We start from the raw sequence: 17,576 nt of genomic DNA on the forward strand, positions 1-17,576 counted from the left end.
AGCTGAGTCACCAAAGAGGTCTTGAATGCCCTCTAGAGAATCTACATCCAAGCCTGTGAGCCAACCTCAGCTGGAAGCAATGCTCTGAGAAGGGAACTGGTCAGAGAGCTAAGGAGGCATTGGAGTGAAGGGAGAAAAGAGGGAACAGTTAGTTCATGCTCTCATCAAATCCACAGCTAACAAAAATCTGAGCTCGAGCAATTAGGAAAGAAAGGAGTAATTAGGTGGGAAAGTTCATTTGAAGGTCTAGTTTAGAGGATTTGACTTGTTTTATAGGGAGATGATTTCAAATCTACTTCTTTGATAGGGTGACCCCAGTAGAAACAAATGACCCCAAATAGGTAAAAATTCATTCTGTTGGGGCTGGCGCAACAGCATAGCAGGTAGGGTGTTTGCCTTGCACGCGGCCGACCCGGGTTCAATTCCCAGCATTCCATATGATCCCCTGAGCACCACCAGGAGTGTTTCCTGAGTGGAGAGCCAGGAGTGACCTCTGAGCATAGCTGACTGTGACCTCCCCTTTTTGGGTTTTTTTTTTTTTTGCTTTTTGAAAAAAAAAATTTATCCTAAATTTAAAAAAATTCATTCTGTCCACTTTCAATAAAGATGATTTGCCAGCCCCCTTTGATAAGTGTCTCCAGCCAGGAAGTTGATTAAGATCTTAGCTAGTTTGCTACCCTCTAGATCCCTCTAGCCACGAAGGTAAGTATCAGCAAAGGAAAAAGGAACTCTGGTAGGAGCCAGCTCTTCTCAGTCTCTGCTCAAGCCTTCTGTGTGTCAAAAACCAGAGAGCTGCCTGGTATAGAGTCCCCTGAATCTTAGGTTTCTTTGGAAGTTCTCTAAACTTCTACATATACTGGAAGTATTTAGAATGAACCAGTTCTAATCCAATCTCCAACAAACTATAGTATTAGGTTTCCCAGCCAAGCCAAGAAGTATAATCAACATGATTTGTGATTCTTGTTAATCTGAGGTACCTGTGAAGAAAACAGATTCAGGGTCCCCACTTTCAGTCTACTAAATCAGATTCTCCATGGCTGTGGCCCAAGAATGCGCTTTTGGGGTTTTTTGGGTGCCAAGGATTAAAACCAATGGCAAAGCATGTCTACCACTGAACTACATCCCCTACCCATCGATGGGTATTTAACAGATGCTTCCCAGGTGATTTGAAATAGTATACCACTGATGAAGTAGCATACCACTGGTATAGGAGCATCATTCCCTACACTTTATTCTCACAGACTGAGTGAACTCTTTGCATTTCTCAGGAATGTCTGTGAGCTCATTTCTCACTTCATTGTGGAATGCTGTCTTTCTCTCTGGATCATGAGGGCATGAATCTGGGGATTTGAATGGTCCTCATGCCCAGATTTCTAGAAAACAGTGAATAATCATTACCTGCATAAATAGAAGACTTGTGCTTCCAGCATTAGGAATATTGATGTAGGCAGGTAGCTAGGGAAAGGCCCTTTGCAATGAAACAAAGTTTCATGGAAGAAGAATTCTAGGAATGACCCACCTTGTGGATACAGAAAACAAAGACCTGATAAGACCATCCCAGACCCTGAGGATATAGGCCTCCTCCCCACGAAGTTTCTCTTTTTGGACCTCCCTGGTAACCTCCTTAGCAACGGACTTTTACCTGGGAAGAGGCCCCACGTGGGGGCAGGCTGGAGAAACCCTATAAAGGCCACCTTGAACAAAGGAAGGGCGCGCATATGCTGCCTGAGCCCATGTGCTGCTTGCGCCCACGTGGCGGAGCACATGTGGTGCCCGAGCACATGTGTTGCCCGCATCGCCCCTCTTGAGATGTGTACTTTCAAGCTTTTGTGTCTAATGCTAGGATGTGTGTAGGGGCTTTCTCTGCCCTTGGAGAAGCCCGTTTTCTCTCTTGAGTATGTTACTCTCTCTCTCTCACTCTCTCTCCGTCCACACCTTAAAAAAATCCTCCAAATAAAATCTATTTATTTCACTGCTCGTCTACTCCTGAAATTCCTTTCTGCGGGGCGAGACAAGAACCCAGTAACCCTGGGTCCCAGGTGGCAGGGGCGGTTGGGGAGAAAGTGACCATCTTTCTCCTCCCCGCTTCACATAAGTCACCCGTGGGGCCCACCGACATCAATATGGTCGAAATATAGCCACACTGCTCATTTCTAGTAAAGTCAGTGATCAAAGAATAGCCTCTGAACACAATAGCAACATGACATGGCACAGAATTGAAGTAGAACTTACAGACTTGGCTTCTGTACTGTTATCAAGGTAGTCTTCTCTCACAGCGAGGGAGAGTGTTGCTTGGTCCAGCTGTTGAAACAAAAACAGAAAGCGTTCTGCTTACACTGTAAATTCTTCTGGTCCATGTGAACCAGAGTCATGAGCTGATCTGTGTTCCAACCATATTCTGACCTTGTCATCAACTCAAAACTAATTCATGATACTCAGAGCTACCTACAAATAGGCACTTCAGTGTAACTGATATTGTAAAACATCAGATACTTGTTCCTGCTTCCAGGCTCTAAACTTCTGTAAATCCTTGTTTCTAATTTGTTGTGGTGGTGATTTTACTATGGTGGAGATCAAACCCAGAGCCTCAAACATGGACTCTGTCACAGATCCACATCCCTGGCTCCGAGCCCTTTTGAGGTTTTACGAACAATAAACAGCTAAGTTTTCTGAGTAGAAATAGTTCTTACAAGAGGTCTGGAGAAACTACAAATAAGAAACTGACTTTTCCAAGGTAATGCAGTTGGGCGGAGCTCAAAGGAGAATGACTCAATATCTCCTGTTCTAATATTCTAATAGTCTTCCCACTATAGTATTTTGAAAACTGCCAGTCTGATGGTGTTGATCAGTCAGGTTTTCTTCCTTGTTATCCCTAAAATTCTGCATTGTGTTGGCTTTTTTATTCGTGGAGAATCAAATAATAATTTGGTTTTGAGAAATCTTTGCAAATCTCAGACCATTCTCTAGGAATTTTAGGATAGGTAATAAAAACAATACCAGACAACTAAATAAATGAAATTATTATGGTAAAATATGGCACAATTTCTTCATTAAAATGATCAACATTTAAAGATGATCGAAGAAAAGAATTTTATCTTCTCAAAGAATCTGGTGCTGAAACAAATGAACATTTATCTGCCAAAAATGGCCCCATAGCCCATACCTTGTACACTAACTCAACATTATAGACCTAAAACTACAAAAAATCTAAATGAAAACACAGGAAAGAATCTCTGTTGCCTAGAATATTCCTAGACATGACAACAAACCATGAACTATAAAGGCAAAAATTAGTCTTGGTCTTTTCAACATTAAAAACATTTTCCCTGAGGGGCTGGAGTAATAGTACAGTGGGTGCGGCATTTGCCTTGCATTTGCAGACCTGAGTTCGATTCCCAGCATCCTATATGGTCCCCCAAGCAACACCAGGAGTAACTTTTGAGTGCAGAGTCAGGAGTAACCCCTGAGCATCACCAGGTGTGACCCAAAAAGCAAATAAATAAACGAAAATTAAAAAAAAAAACATTTGCCCTGGGAAATAACTGCTAAAAGGGAAAAAAATACAATTAACAGCCATGATCCAGAGACTCACAAATGAATCTCGGGAGACAGTAGCTTGCCACAGAGATTTTTCCAGACTCCGAGCTGAGCTTATTTCACCAGGACATCTCAGATGGAGCAGGCTTTCTCTCTCCACCTACTCCAGATGAACCCCAGCAACCACAAACCTCCAGAAGAAAAACCCAGGTAAGCGGGACCATTGACTGAAAACTCCAAGCCACATGGAGGTGGGTATGGGACGTCCCTCCCCATATTTCCTCCCAGTTCTTGTCCTGGCTGTCATGCCCATAAACTGCCTCCAGGCGCCATTTAAGCACATTAAAGGCTATGATCCAGAGACTCACAAATGAATCTCGGAAGACAGCAGCTCACCAAAAAGATGTCTCCGGACCCCAATTTTTCATTAAGAACAATATGAACTACAATTTTTCAATTGGGGTCCGGAGATTTTTCAATTGAATTTTTCAATTCAATTTTCTGGACCCCAAGTTTTAGACATCGTATACTATGCATAAAAAGCAATACAAAATAAATTATTTAGCATCTGCCTGTAGGACAGGCTTTAGTGGTGGTGAAAAAATTCGAAATAATGGTGGAGGGAAGGTGTAATGGTGGTGGGATTGGTGTTGAAATACTGAATGCAGTCAATTACTGTGAACAACTCTATGAAAGTAAAATTGAAAAAAAAGAGAAAAATACAAGCTACAGACAGTGAGAAGATGTGTGAAAGGTCACTCTACAATGGGCTTCTATCTAGAATCCACAAAGAACCCTCAGAACTCAAAAATTAAAAAGCAGCCCAATTTGAGAATAGGTAAAATACCTAAACAGACACTTCACTAAAAATACAAGACTAGCCATGTGACCCTCTGAATATTTCTTAGATTGGTGACTATAGGAAGCATATATGCATTATCACATTGTGACCATGGTCATGAGTATCTGGTATGCAGGAAGCAGTACGATGCTGCTGGAGGAAACATGCAGATCCCGACCCATTAAGAATATGAACTACCTGACAGCTCTAGATTACTCTGCTATTAAAACCAAATATGAGGGGCTAGAGTGATAGTACAATGGGGAGGCCAATTGCCTTGCATGCAGTAGACCCAGGTTCAATCTCCAGCATCCCATGTGGTCCCCTGTGCACTGTCAGGAGTGATCCATAAACACAGAGCCAGTAGTAAGCCCTGAGCACCACCAGGTGTGTCACCAAAACAAAAACAAACAAGCAAAAACAAACATGAGAAATTAATTTGAAAACTGGGATGCCTGGCTATAAAATCAATAGCCAAAAGTCCATGGCTTTCCCATACACAAATAGTGAGAGAGAAGAAAGGTAAAGGTAAAGGTAAAGGCCCTCCCGTTGATCGTCGATTTGCTCGAGCGGGCCCAGTAACATCTCCATTGGAGACTTTGTTGTTACTGTGTCTGGCATATCGAATACTCTCGGTAGCTTGCCAGGCTCTCCGAGAGGGGCGGAGGAATCGAACTCGGGTCGGCCATGTTGGCCGCGTGTAAGGCGAACGCCCTACCCGCTGTGCTATCGCTCCAGCCCTAGAGAGAGAGAAGAAAGTGACATGAAAAAAAATTCTATTCACAATTGTGCCCCAGAAAAATCAAGTACCTAGGAATCAGCATAACTAAGGAAGTAAAGGACCAGTACAAAGAAAACTACAAAACGCTACTTCAGGAAATAAAAGAGGACATGAGGAAATGGAAAGATATCCTCTGCTCATGGATCGGGAGAATTAACATTGTCAAAATGGCAATACTTCCCAAAGCATTGTACAAATTCAATGCTATCCCCATAACGATACCCATGACATTCTTCAAAGAAATGGAGCAAACACTCCTGAAATTCATATGGAACAATAAGCCCCCACGAATAGCTAAAGCAATTCTTGGGAAAAAGAAAATGGGAGGAATCAACCTCCCTAACTTCAAACTTTACTATAAAGCAGTAATAATTAAAACAGGATGGTACTGGAACAAAGGCAGAGCTGCAGACCAATGGAACAGGGTTGAATATACTGACATCATCTCCCCCCAAGCATATGATCATCTAATCTTTGATAAGGAGCAAGAAATGTGAAGTGGAGCAAGGAAACCCTCTTTAACAAATTGTGTTGGCAAAACTGGACAGCTACATGCAAAAAAAAAAATGGGCTCAGATCTCTACCTAACACCATATACAAAAGTAAGATCAAAATGGGCCAAAGACCTCAACATCAGACCGGAATCCATAAAGTACATTGAAGACAAAGTTGGCAAAACCCTCCATGACGTTGAAGCTAATGGTATCTTCAAAGATGTCACGCCACTGGCCAAACAAGCAAAAACAGAGATAGACAAATGGGACTATCTTAAACTAAGAAGCTGCTGCACCTCAAAAGAAACAGTGAGCAAAATACAAAGACAGTATACAGAATGGGAAAGGATATTAGCCCAATACGCATCTGACAAGGGGTTGATATCAAGGATATACAAAGTACTGGTTGAACTCCACAAGAAGAAAACATCCAACCCCATCAAAAAATGGGGCAACAAAATGAACAGAGACTTTCTCAAAGAAAAAATTCGAATGGAAAAAAGGCACAGGAGAAAATGCTCTACATCATTAATCATCAGGGAGATGCAGATCAAAATGACAATGAGATATCTCACACCACAGAAACTGGCCCACATTCAAAAGAACAAAAGCAACTGGTATTGGCGCAGATGTGGCAAGAAAGGGACCCTCCTTCACTGCTGGTGGGAATGCCAACTGGTTCAGCCCTTTTGGAAAACAGTATGGACTATTCTCAAAAAATTAGAAATTGAGCTCCCATTTGAGCCAGCGATACCACTCCTGGGAATATATCCCAGAGAGGCAAAAAAGTATAGTCAAAGTGACATCTGCACTTGTTTGTTCAGTGCAGCACTCTTTACAATAGCCAGAATCTGGAAAAAAACCTGAGTGCCCGAGAACAGATGACTGGTTAAAGAAACTTTGGTACATCTACACAATGGAGTACTATATAGCTGTTAGAAAAGATGAAGTCAAGAAATTTACATACAAGTGGTAATACATGGAAAGTATCATGCTAAGTGAAATGAGTCAGAAAGAGAGGGACAAACATAGGAAGATTGCATTCATCTGGGGAACATAAAGTAAGAAAATAGGAGACTAACACCCAAGAATAGCCAAGATAAGTACCAGGAGCTTTACTCCATGGCTTGGAAGCCAGCCGCACATGCTACAGGGAAAGGCAGCTCAGATGGAGAAGGGAGCACCAAGTAAAGGGTGTTGGGAGTATCCGCCCAGGATGGGAGATGCATGCTGAAAGTAGACTATAGACCGAACATGATTGCCACTCAATGCCTCTTTTGCAAACCACAGCACCCAAAAGGAGAGAGAGAACAAAAGGGAATGCCTTGTCACAGACGCAGGGTGGGATGGGGGGGTGGGGGGGATACTGGGATCAGTGGTGGTGAAAAATGGGCACGGTGGAGGGATGGGAACTCGATCATTGTATAATTGAAACCCAAACACAAAAATTTGTAATTCTACAACTGTACCTCATGGTGTTTCACTAATTAAAATAAATTTAAAAAAAGAAAACTGGGATGCCCAACAACTAATTGAATCACTCAATGTGAATTGGTAGAAACTTTTAGTCCCTTCTACAGAACAGAAAATTAACATTGTTCCCTGTCAAGGCTCTGTAAACAATCGTATCGCCCTGTTTGAGCACTAGTTTGAACTGTGAATCTGGAACCCATGACACAGCTTGGATATTATGCCTGAAAAGTAGCTAATGAAAACCTAGTTCATGTGATTAAACATTCACAGAAAGAGCTCCAGAAATTAGGAAGCACACTCAAGACTTAAACTGGCAGCAAAAGGAGAAAAATATTTTTTTTAAGTTGCAGGAAAGAACATTCAACTCACAGCTAGATTTAAATTAAGAAAGATAAAATCATAGGGAATATGCCAGATGAGAATGATGAGACTGACAGGACAATTGTGTCATTAGAAAATGAAGTGTTGCAAGTGAAGTAGCAACAGAGATACATCCAACAAGATTGCTTTTTTATAAACCAATTTGATTTATTTATCAGTGGCTAAGTGTTTAGAGAAACTACAAGATGTGGACTTTTCTATTAATTCTGTATATTTTAACAATACAATGGATAGGGCGTTTGCCTTCCACACAGTCAACCCGGGTTCAATTTCTCCACCCCTCTCAAAGAGCCCGGCAAGCTACCGAGAGTAACCTGCCCACACGGCAGAGCCTGGCAAGCTCCCCGTGGTGTATTCGATATGCCAAAAACAGTAACAAGTCTCACGATGGAGATGTTACTGGTGCCCGCTCAAGCAAATGGATGAACAATGGGAGGACAGTGCTACAGTACTATTTTAACAGTTAAAAGAACTGGTATATGTAAAGTCTGTTAATGCATATATGGGTCCAGAAGGGATTGGAAAGAAAATTTTCTATATAAATTATTACAATAAAAGATAAATTCAGGGGGCCATATGGCAGTTAGTAGGCTTGCCTTACACATGGCCAACTCAGGTTCAATCCCTGGCACCCTATATTGTCCCCGAGCCTCGATCCTACCAGGAGTGATCCGTCACTGCAGAGTCAGCAGTAGGCTTTGAGCATAGCTGGGAGTGACCCAAAAGAAAAAGAAAAAATCAGAAGGTATGCAAATGAGCACATGTTCTAAAGACTTCACTAGTCTTTAGCGAATGTAAATTAAAGTCACAATGTAAATTACACTCACTCTACATCTACTACAATGGCAAAGAAACAAAGCCTGACAATGCCAAATTCTGATGAGGATGTGGAGAGCAGAACATTCATAAAGAGCTTGAGGTCGATGGGAATGCAAAAATGACACAGTCACTTTGGAAACCAATTTGACAGTTTCTTATAAAGTTAAACATACACTTGAATATGACCTGGCAATCCCATTCTAGATGTTTATCCAAGAGAAATGAAAACCTGTACTTCTACAAAATCCTTTTCAGAGCTTCATTCAACCCAAAGATCTTCCACTGGCCCACAGATTGACTATTATACACAATAGAATAATACTCAGCACGGACACACAACACAACAGGGGCAAATTGTTACCACATAATAAAAAAAGGCAATTAGTAAAAAAATTCAGAGAAAAAGAGATTGGGGAGAGCAATTGACTTCAAAGAGGCAAATTACAAAGAGTTATTTTGAAGGAGCCATTCTGGATCTATTATGCTTCTACAAAAAATGTTGTGCGTCACAAAAAGTTAGGGGGCTGGAGCAATAGCACAGCGGGTAGGGTGTTTGCCTTGCACATGTCCAACCCAGGTTCGATTCCCTGCATCCCATATGGTCCCCTGAGCACCACCAGGGGTAATTCCTGAGTGCAGAACCAGGAGTAACCCCTGTGCATCGCCAGGTGTGACCCAAAAAGCCAAAAAAAAAGTCAAGTTATCTACATGTAAATATATTCTTCAATGTATTTCACTCATTCCCTTTCCCTTTGTTGTTGCTATGGCCAGGGTTACACAGATTTGGTCACTGTGTGCTGAGATCACAAACTTGGTTCTGGCACCAGGGATCCCAAACAGCAAAGCCACTAGGCTCACACTCCCACATGTGGAGCAGTGCCTGGCAACTGAATTCTGGAACTCACTGGCCTCAGGCTTACGAGGCAAGCACTTTTGCCTGTGAGCTATCCCTAGTCCTCCTACTCATAAATTTTAATTTTTGGCTTTTGTTTTTGTATCTCACACCGAGATGTCCAGGGGTTACTCCTGACTCTGCACAGAGGACCATATGGGATGCCCAGGGTCGAACCTAGATCACTCTAGCTTCTAAATTCAATTTTTTAAAAACATTTACAACCTTCTCTAAATATATGTTATTAGTTCTTGAAAATTAGCACCAGCTTAAAGACCAAACAAAACTGTTTTAACAGCAAATTTCCCAACTTAAATGTGATTTACACATTGAAAAGTCAAATTTAGATATGAAACTTAGCAACAAAAATTAGCATCCAAGGGTTCATCAAGATAGTATAGCAGGCAAGGTGCTTGCCTTGCATGTGGTTGACCTGGGTTCAATTATCAGCAGGTCCCCTAAGTCCGCCAGGTGTGATCCCTGAGAGTAGAGCCAGGATGTGGCCCCAAAACCAAAAAAAAACATCTTTTTAAAAATTTTATTGAATCACTGTCTTCGAAAACTCTTGAGCTAATTCGCCAGCGTGGTTTGGCGCATGCCTCAGGCAACCGCAAGATAACGTCCGAGCTTGCAAAGCAGTGCAGAGATGCGATCAAGGAAGACCTCAAAGAGAGAAGAGCAGAAGTACTGGTAGATGCGGCAGAAGCCGGGAAAAGTATTCGTAACGCCCGCCTGTCCTTCGCCAACTATAAGACCAAGATGACTGCCCTCCGACGTCCTGATGGATCCATCACATCCTCCAGAACGGCAATGGAGAAGATTATCCATGACTTCTACTCAAATCTCTTCGATAGCCATGTCCACTTGCCGACATACCAAATTCCACAGGATGGGTATGTCGTTCCCAACGTTCTCCCTTCCGAAATCCGACACGCCATTTCGTCAGTAAAGAAGCAAACAGCACCCGGCCCAGACAAGATCAGACCTGAACACCTGAAGAACCTGCCGTCAGTACTCATCAATACACTGGCTCGGCTCTTCACTCGCTACCTGTCTGAATGCAAGGTTCCATCTCAATGGAAAACCAGCAGGACCGTACTACTGTTCAAGAAGGGAGACATCCATGACATTGGCAACTATCGCCCGATCTGCCTATTGTCTGTCATCTACAAGTTGTTCACTCGAGTCATCCTGAATAGGATTGGCAGAACACTAGATGAAGGACAACCATGTGAGCAAGCAGGGTTCCGCAAAGGATTCAGCACCATCGACCATATCCACACGATAACCAAACTCATTGAGGTTTCTCGGGAGTTCAAGATGCCGCTCTGCTTAACGTTCATTGATTTAAAGAAGGCCTTTGATTCTGTTGAGACGGAAGCGGTCATTGAAGCCCTAGCCAATCAGGGCATTCAAGCCCAATACATCAGGATCCTCCGTGAGCTGTATTGCGGATTCACTACCAGGATCTCACCATTCTACAAAGAAGTGATCGTTGATGTCAAGAGAGGGGTGCGGCAGGGTGATACCATTTCACCAAAACTCTTCAGTGCCACCCTCGAGAACATCATGCGACGACTGGAATGGGAAGGAATGGGAGTGAAGATAGATGGTCGGCAACTACACCACCTCCGCTTTGCTGATGACATTGTTTTAATAACACCAAACATCAGCCAAGCGGCACAAATGCTGGCCGACTTTGACCGTGAGTGTGGAAAGGTAGGACTACAGCTGAATCTTACGAAGACAATGTTTATGAGAAACAGCCTTGTTCCTGACGCCCCATTCGCACTCAATGGAACGACCATCTCCGAATGCAACAGCTATGTGTACCTAGGTCGAGAGGTCAACATGACAAATGACCTGGCACCCGAGCTGCGCAGGAGGAAGAGAGCGGCTTGGAACGCCTTCAAGAACGTCGAAGAAATAGCTAAGAGGGCGGCCGCACGGGAGCCTTGTGGAAAGCGGGTTTGAGCCGGGCTCGGGGGAGCGGCGGGGACCTCATGGGAAGGGGGGCTTTGTGGGCCGTCCCCCACGCCCCACCAAGGTCGCCAGCTGCCCCCCACGAGCGGCTCTCCGGCACGGCCACGGCCCCGGAGGCACAAGGACTTAGCACAGAGAACCAGCCGCTTGGAGCAGAAAAGCAAATGGACTTGTGTTGATCCGCGCCACCAAGCCTGCCCGGAGGGGGAAGGGCGTTGACCAGCCCGCCTGCTCCTCTCTGGAAAGAAAGATGGCGGCCGCACGGGAGCCTTGTGGAAAGCGGGTTTGAGCCGGGCTCGGGGGAGCGGCGGGGACCTCATGGGAAGGGGGGCTTTGTGGGCCGTCCCCCACGCCCCACCAAGGTCGCCAGCTGCCCCCCACGAGCGGCTCTCCGGCACGGCCACGGCCCCGGAGGCACAAGGACTTAGCACAGAGAACCAGCCGCTTGGAGCAGAAAAGCAAATGGACTTGTGTTGATCCGCGCCACCAAGCCTGCCCGGAGGGGGAAGGGCGTTGACCAGCCCGCCTGCTCCTCTCTGGAAAGAAAGATGGCGGCCGCACGGGAGCCTTGTGGAAAGCGGGTTTGAGCCGGGCTCGGGGGAGCGGCGGGGACCTCATGGGAAGGGGGGCTTTGTGGGCCGTCCCCCACGCCCCACCAAGGTCGCCAGCTGCCCCCCACGAGCGGCTCTCCGGCACGGCCACGGCCCCGGAGGCACAAGGACTTAGCACAGAGAACCAGCCGCTTGGAGCAGAAAAGCAAATGGACTTGTGTTGATCCGCGCCACCAAGCCTGCCCGGAGGGGGAAGGGCGTTGACCAGCCCGCCTGCTCCTCTCTGGAAAGAAAGATGGCGGCCGCACGGGAGCCTTGTGGAAAGCGGGTTTGAGCCGGGCTCGGGGGAGCGGCGGGGACCTCATGGGAAGGGGGGCTTTGTGGGCTGTCCCCCACGCCCCACCAAGGTCGCCAGCTGCCCCCCACGAGCGGCTCTCCGGCACGGCCACGGCCCCGGAGGCACAAGGACTTAGCACAGAGAACCAGCCGCTTGGAGCAGAAAAGCAAATGGACTTGTGTTGATCCGCGCCACCAAGCCTGCCCGGAGGGGGAAGGGCGTTGACCAGCCCGCCTGCTCCTCTCTGGAAAGAAAGATGGCGGCCGCACGGGAGCCTTGTGGAAAGCGGGTTTGAGCCGGGCTCGGGGGAGCGGCGGGGACCTCATGGGAAGGGGGGCTTTGTGGGCCGTCCCCCACGCCCCACCAAGGTCGCCAGCTGCCCCCCACGAGCGGCTCTCCGGCACGGCCACGGCCCCGGAGGCACAAGGACTTAGCACAGAGAACCAGCCGCTTGGAGCAGAAAAGCAAATGGACTTGTGTTGATCCGCGCCACCAAGCCTGCCCGGAGGGGGAAGGGCGTTGACCAGCCCGCCTGCTCCTCTCTGGAAAGAAAGATGGCGGCCGCACGGGAGCCTTGTGGAAAGCGGGTTTGAGCCGGGCTCGGGGGAGCGGCGGGGACCTCATGGGAAGGGGGGCTTTGTGGGCTGTCCCCCACGCCCCACCAAGGTCGCCAGCTGCCCCCCACGAGCGGCTCTCCGGCACGGCCACGGCCCCGGAGGCACAAGGACTTAGCACAGAGAACCAGCCGCTTGGAGCAGAAAAGCAAATGGACTTGTGTTGATCCGCGCCACCAAGCCTGCCCGGAGGGGGAAGGGCGTTGACCAGCCCGCCTGCTCCTCTCTGGAAAGAAAGATGGCGGCCGCACGGGAGCCTTGTGGAAAGCGGGTTTGAGCCGGGCTCGGGGGAGCGGCGGGGACCTCATGGGAAGGGGGGCTTTGTGGGCCGTCCCCCACGCCCCACCAAGGTCGCCAGCTGCCCCCCACGAGCGGCTCTCCGGCACGGCCACGGCCCCGGAGGCACAAGGACTTAGCACAGAGAACCAGCCGCTTGGAGCAGAAAAGCAAATGGACTTGTGTTGATCCGCGCCACCAAGCCTGCCCGGAGGGGGAAGGGCGTTGACCAGCCCGCCTGCTCCTCTCTGGAAAGAAAGATGGCGGCCGCACGGGAGCCTTGTGGAAAGCGGGTTTGAGCCGGGCTCGGGGGAGCGGCGGGGACCTCATGGGAAGGGGGGCTTTGTGGGCTGTCCCCCACGCCCCACCAAGGTCGCCAGCTGCCCCCCACGAGCGGCTCTCCGGCACGGCCACGGCCCCGGAGGCACAAGGACTTAGCACAGAGAACCAGCCGCTTGGAGCAGAAAAGCAAATGGACTTGTGTTGATCCGCGCCACCAAGCCTGCCCGGAGGGGGAAGGGCGTTGACCAGCCCGCCTGCTCCTCTCTGGAAAGAAAGATGGCGGCCGCACGGGAGCCTTGTGGAAAGCGGGTTTGAGCCGGGCTCGGGGGAGCGGCGGGGACCTCATGGGAAGGGGGGCTTTGTGGGCCGTCCCCCACGCCCCACCAAGGTCGCCAGCTGCCCCCCACGAGCGGCTCTCCGGCACGGCCACGACTCCAGGGCACAGAAACCAATCTCTTAACTAGCTAACTTTTAATAGAAATTCTTCCAGGGTCAATAAGTAAAATAGCAGAAATTCAAAACCGCGCGGCCGCTATCGCGGCCGCGCGACCTCATTTTATTCTTAAACCAAGTTGTAGAAAGCAAATCATTTCACAACGCTGTTTCAGCATGTCTGATTGGGGGGGGGTGGGTCGTAAGCTCTAAACAATAGTTGTGCATCTTCTATCGAAATAATCTATCTAGTCAAAGTAGATAGAGTATTAACTAGAACTCATCTGCCTCACAATAATTGGGAGGGGTGGGAGGTGGGGGTCTATTGGGGTTCGGGGTTAAAAATGAGTATTGGTAAAGGGAAATGTGTTCGGTATCTACATGACTGAGACCTAAACCCGAAAGCTCTGTAACTTTTCCCACAGTGATTCAATAAATAAATAAATTATAAAAAAAAAAAAAAAAAAAAAAAAAAAAAAAAGAAATAGCTAAGAGGACGAAGAACCTCCGGCTCCGGGCACATCTCTTTGATTCCACTGTTCTTCCTGCATTAACATATGCCTCAGAGACCTGGGCCCTACGCAAACAAGATGAGAATGCCATTCAGGTCTCCCAAAGAAGAATAGAAAGAGCTATGCTTGGAATATCACGTTTCACTCAAATGAGAGAACGAATCCGGAGTTCTGACATCCGTCGACGATCAAGGATCAGGGACGCTGTCTCATTTGCCAAGGTGTCGAAAATCAGATGGGCTGGTCACGTAATGAGATTTAAAGACGACCGTTGGACTAGAGCTGTTACTGATTGGATTCCACGGGATGTCAAGAGACCGCGTGGCCGCCCACCTACCAGATGGTCAGACTTCTTTGTCAAGGTCATGAACGATCGGTTTGAGGCCCTCCATGTTCCCGGAGCGAAGAGATGCCATTGGGCTACACTAGCACGCGACAGGGACAAATGGAGACGTTACTGGCACCCGCTCGAGCAAATCGACGACTAACGGGAAGTTAAGTGATTAAGTGTGATTGAATCACTGTGAGATAGTTACAAGCTTTCATGTTTGGGTTACAATCACGCAATGATCAAACACCCATCCCCCCACCAGTGCACATTCCCCACCACCAATATCCCCAGCATATCCCCCCTTTTCCCACCCTCTCCCAGCCTCCATGGCAGACATGATTCCCCGTAATCTCTACTTTTGGGCATTATGACTTGCAATACAGACCCTGAGAGGTTATCATGTTTAGTCCTTTATCCACTTTCTGCACACATCTTCCATCCTGACCAATTCCTCCAGCCATCTTTTTCTTAGCAATCCCTTCTCCATTCCAGCTGCCTTCTCCCCTTTGCTCATGAGGCAGGCTTCCAGCTATGGTGCAATCTATCTGTTCCGTGTATCTACTATCCTTAGGTGTCAGCCACACGTTATGTTGTTTTATACTCTACAAATGAGTGCAGTCCTTCTATGTCTGCCCCTCTCTTTCCGACTCATTTCACTTAGCATGATATTCTCCATGTCTATCCATTTATAATCAAAGTTCATGACCTCATCTCTCCTGACAGCTGCATAGTATTCCATTATGTAGATGTACCAAAGTTTAAAAGAATTAGCATCTAATTGAAAAACTGGATTCTACATACCAATATCATAAAATTTTCAACATTAGAGTCTTTGATCTACCTTCTCTACTTTATTCTCTATATACTGAACTCTGAAATAGTTTTTTAAATATTTTCTGGCAGAGTCAAGGATCAAACCAAGGCCTCACATGTGCAAGCCTCAAATATTTTCTTTAATACATAAAATATGCACAGAATCATAATTTTATGTGAAAATCTCCTTTATAAAACAAGTTCTACAAAATCCAAGTGTTAGTGATGTTATGAAAAATGCAAGGAAAACGAATGCTCCTGTTTCCAGAAATAAAAAGATGTTTCCTAACATCCATCTTGTCTGTGTATATTGCTAAAATCTTGAAATGGTGTTCAGTATTCCCTCTCTAATTGCCCCCAAACAACCAATTTATAAACCAGCCGGGCTTCATCGTCCTGCAATTCATAATCTACCACCATTTTCTCTAAAAAATTAAGGAAGCCAGAATCATGAAACATAATATTATGATTAAGAAGCTTTGGCTTTCCGTTCAATTTAGAGAACTCAGAAATTCTGTAAAGTTTCATCACATAGGAAAGGAAAGTATAGACATTGTTAAGAAAGCCAAAGTTTCCCATTGGTGGACTGAAGCTTAGTCCACTTATTTTAAAAGGATAGACAATTCAGTGAAGTTGCTGAACCTTTTTTTCCGCTTTTGGGGTCATACCTGGCAATTCTCAGGGGTTACTCCTGGCTTTACACTCAGGAATTAGTCCTGGCGGTGCTCGGGGGATACTGGGAATCAAACCTGGTTCAGCAGCGTGCAAGGCAAATATCCTACCCACTGTACTATCGCTCCAGCCCCCTGGACCTTCTTTTTTAAGCTTTCAGTTTGCTGTGGCTTCTTGGGCACATTTAAAATACATCAACAAGCCAGGGCAATAGTACAGCAGGTAGGGAGCTTGGCTGGCTCAGTTTCAGGTACCCTATATGGGACTCCCCCATCCCCACCAGAAGCTATCTCTGAGCTCCACTGGATGTGGCTCCAAGAACAAAGAAACAAAACATACACCAACAGAATGAATAAGTAAGTGGGAGACCCAGGGATACAGCAGCCAACTAAATCCCATTAGAAACACACCAACTCTTGGTACCAAAGACTTTCTCAAGGGGACACTGTGTTATTTGAGGTTTTCTAATCCTTGCTTTTATAAATGATCTGAATACTGAACATATAAAATGGGTGTTTTTTATAAAAGTGGATATTGAATTGAAAATACATTTTTTCCCAGCTGCAATAAACCTTGAGTTAAGAGATAAAGCAGAAAAAAACATCTGACAAATCATGGCTGGAAAAGAAAAGACAGAGCTATTAGAAAGAATTTCATTCCAAAGAGTTTCTCCTTGTCACTCTACAGAGTTTGCTATGAGTCAGACAAACTTGGGCCTGAGTGAATATAACTTTAAGATACCTTTTCAGTTAACACATACCGAGTCCACCTTCTTTCCACACATTCTTTCTGGCTCACATATATTCAAACTGTTCAGTGTCGAAGTTCTCATCCTTACCTCCACACAATAAAATAAGCCCAAATACATGGAGCAAAATGTTTACTAGCATTACCATTTGTTGTTTCCTGAATTTTGAATTTTCTTTCTCCCCCTGAAACCTATGGAAAATTCCCGTTTCATATCCCCACAGGGAACATTGCAGAGGGCCAGCATGGAATTTTAAGCAACCCTTGCTTGCCCAACTGCACGTCCTTGGCAAGGGGCTACATCTGCCCATTGAAAAAGGACCTTTTCCCTCACCCAGCGGCACCACCTGCTCACCCAAGCATATGCCAACAATGCTGGACCTATCCAGCGGGAGTCCTTTTTTTTTATCCCCAGGATATTCTGTGACAGAAAAGCTAAGGATATTACGGAAAACAGATTTCCATGAAAAAGAAGACCATGTACAGGGTGGGAGGAGAGTTTGGGTTTATTTTTTTTTCACTGTCACTTTATTTTTTTTATTTTTATTAGTGAAACACCATGAGGTACAGTTGTAGACTTACAATTTTTTGTGCTTGGGTTTCAATTATACAATGATCAAATACCCATCCCTCTATCAGTGCCCATTTTCCACTACCACGGGTCCCAGTGAGGAGAGTTTGGGTTTAAAACCTGTCCTAAATGGGGAAAAAAAGACCTTAGCAGCCAAAGAAGTCAAAGGTTCTTGGGAGCATAGGAACCAGTCAACAAGTTCCCAGTACCAGGATCCAAGAGCAAATGGGAGACCCA

At 46.1% G+C, this 17,576-nt stretch overlaps 1 protein-coding gene across 2 annotated transcripts in view; it reads right to left on the reverse strand.

The window, feature by feature from the left end:
- The window catches only part of PHEX (phosphate regulating endopeptidase X-linked), a 258,980-nt gene that overhangs the window by 190,190 nt on the left and 51,214 nt on the right, over nt 1-17,576 (reverse strand). For both annotated transcript variants that reach the window (XM_056131276.1, XM_056131277.1), the window contains exon 6: nt 2,233-2,301. In XM_056131276.1, the coding sequence (XP_055987251.1) occupies nt 2,233-2,301 (69 nt within the window). The remainder of the gene's footprint in view (nt 1-2,232; nt 2,302-17,576) is intronic.

Source organism: Sorex fumeus, unplaced genomic scaffold (genome assembly GCF_029834395.1).
Source record: "Sorex fumeus unplaced genomic scaffold, SorFum_2.1 ptg000086l, whole genome shotgun sequence".
NCBI classification, from domain to species: Eukaryota; Metazoa; Chordata; class Mammalia; order Eulipotyphla; family Soricidae; genus Sorex; species Sorex fumeus.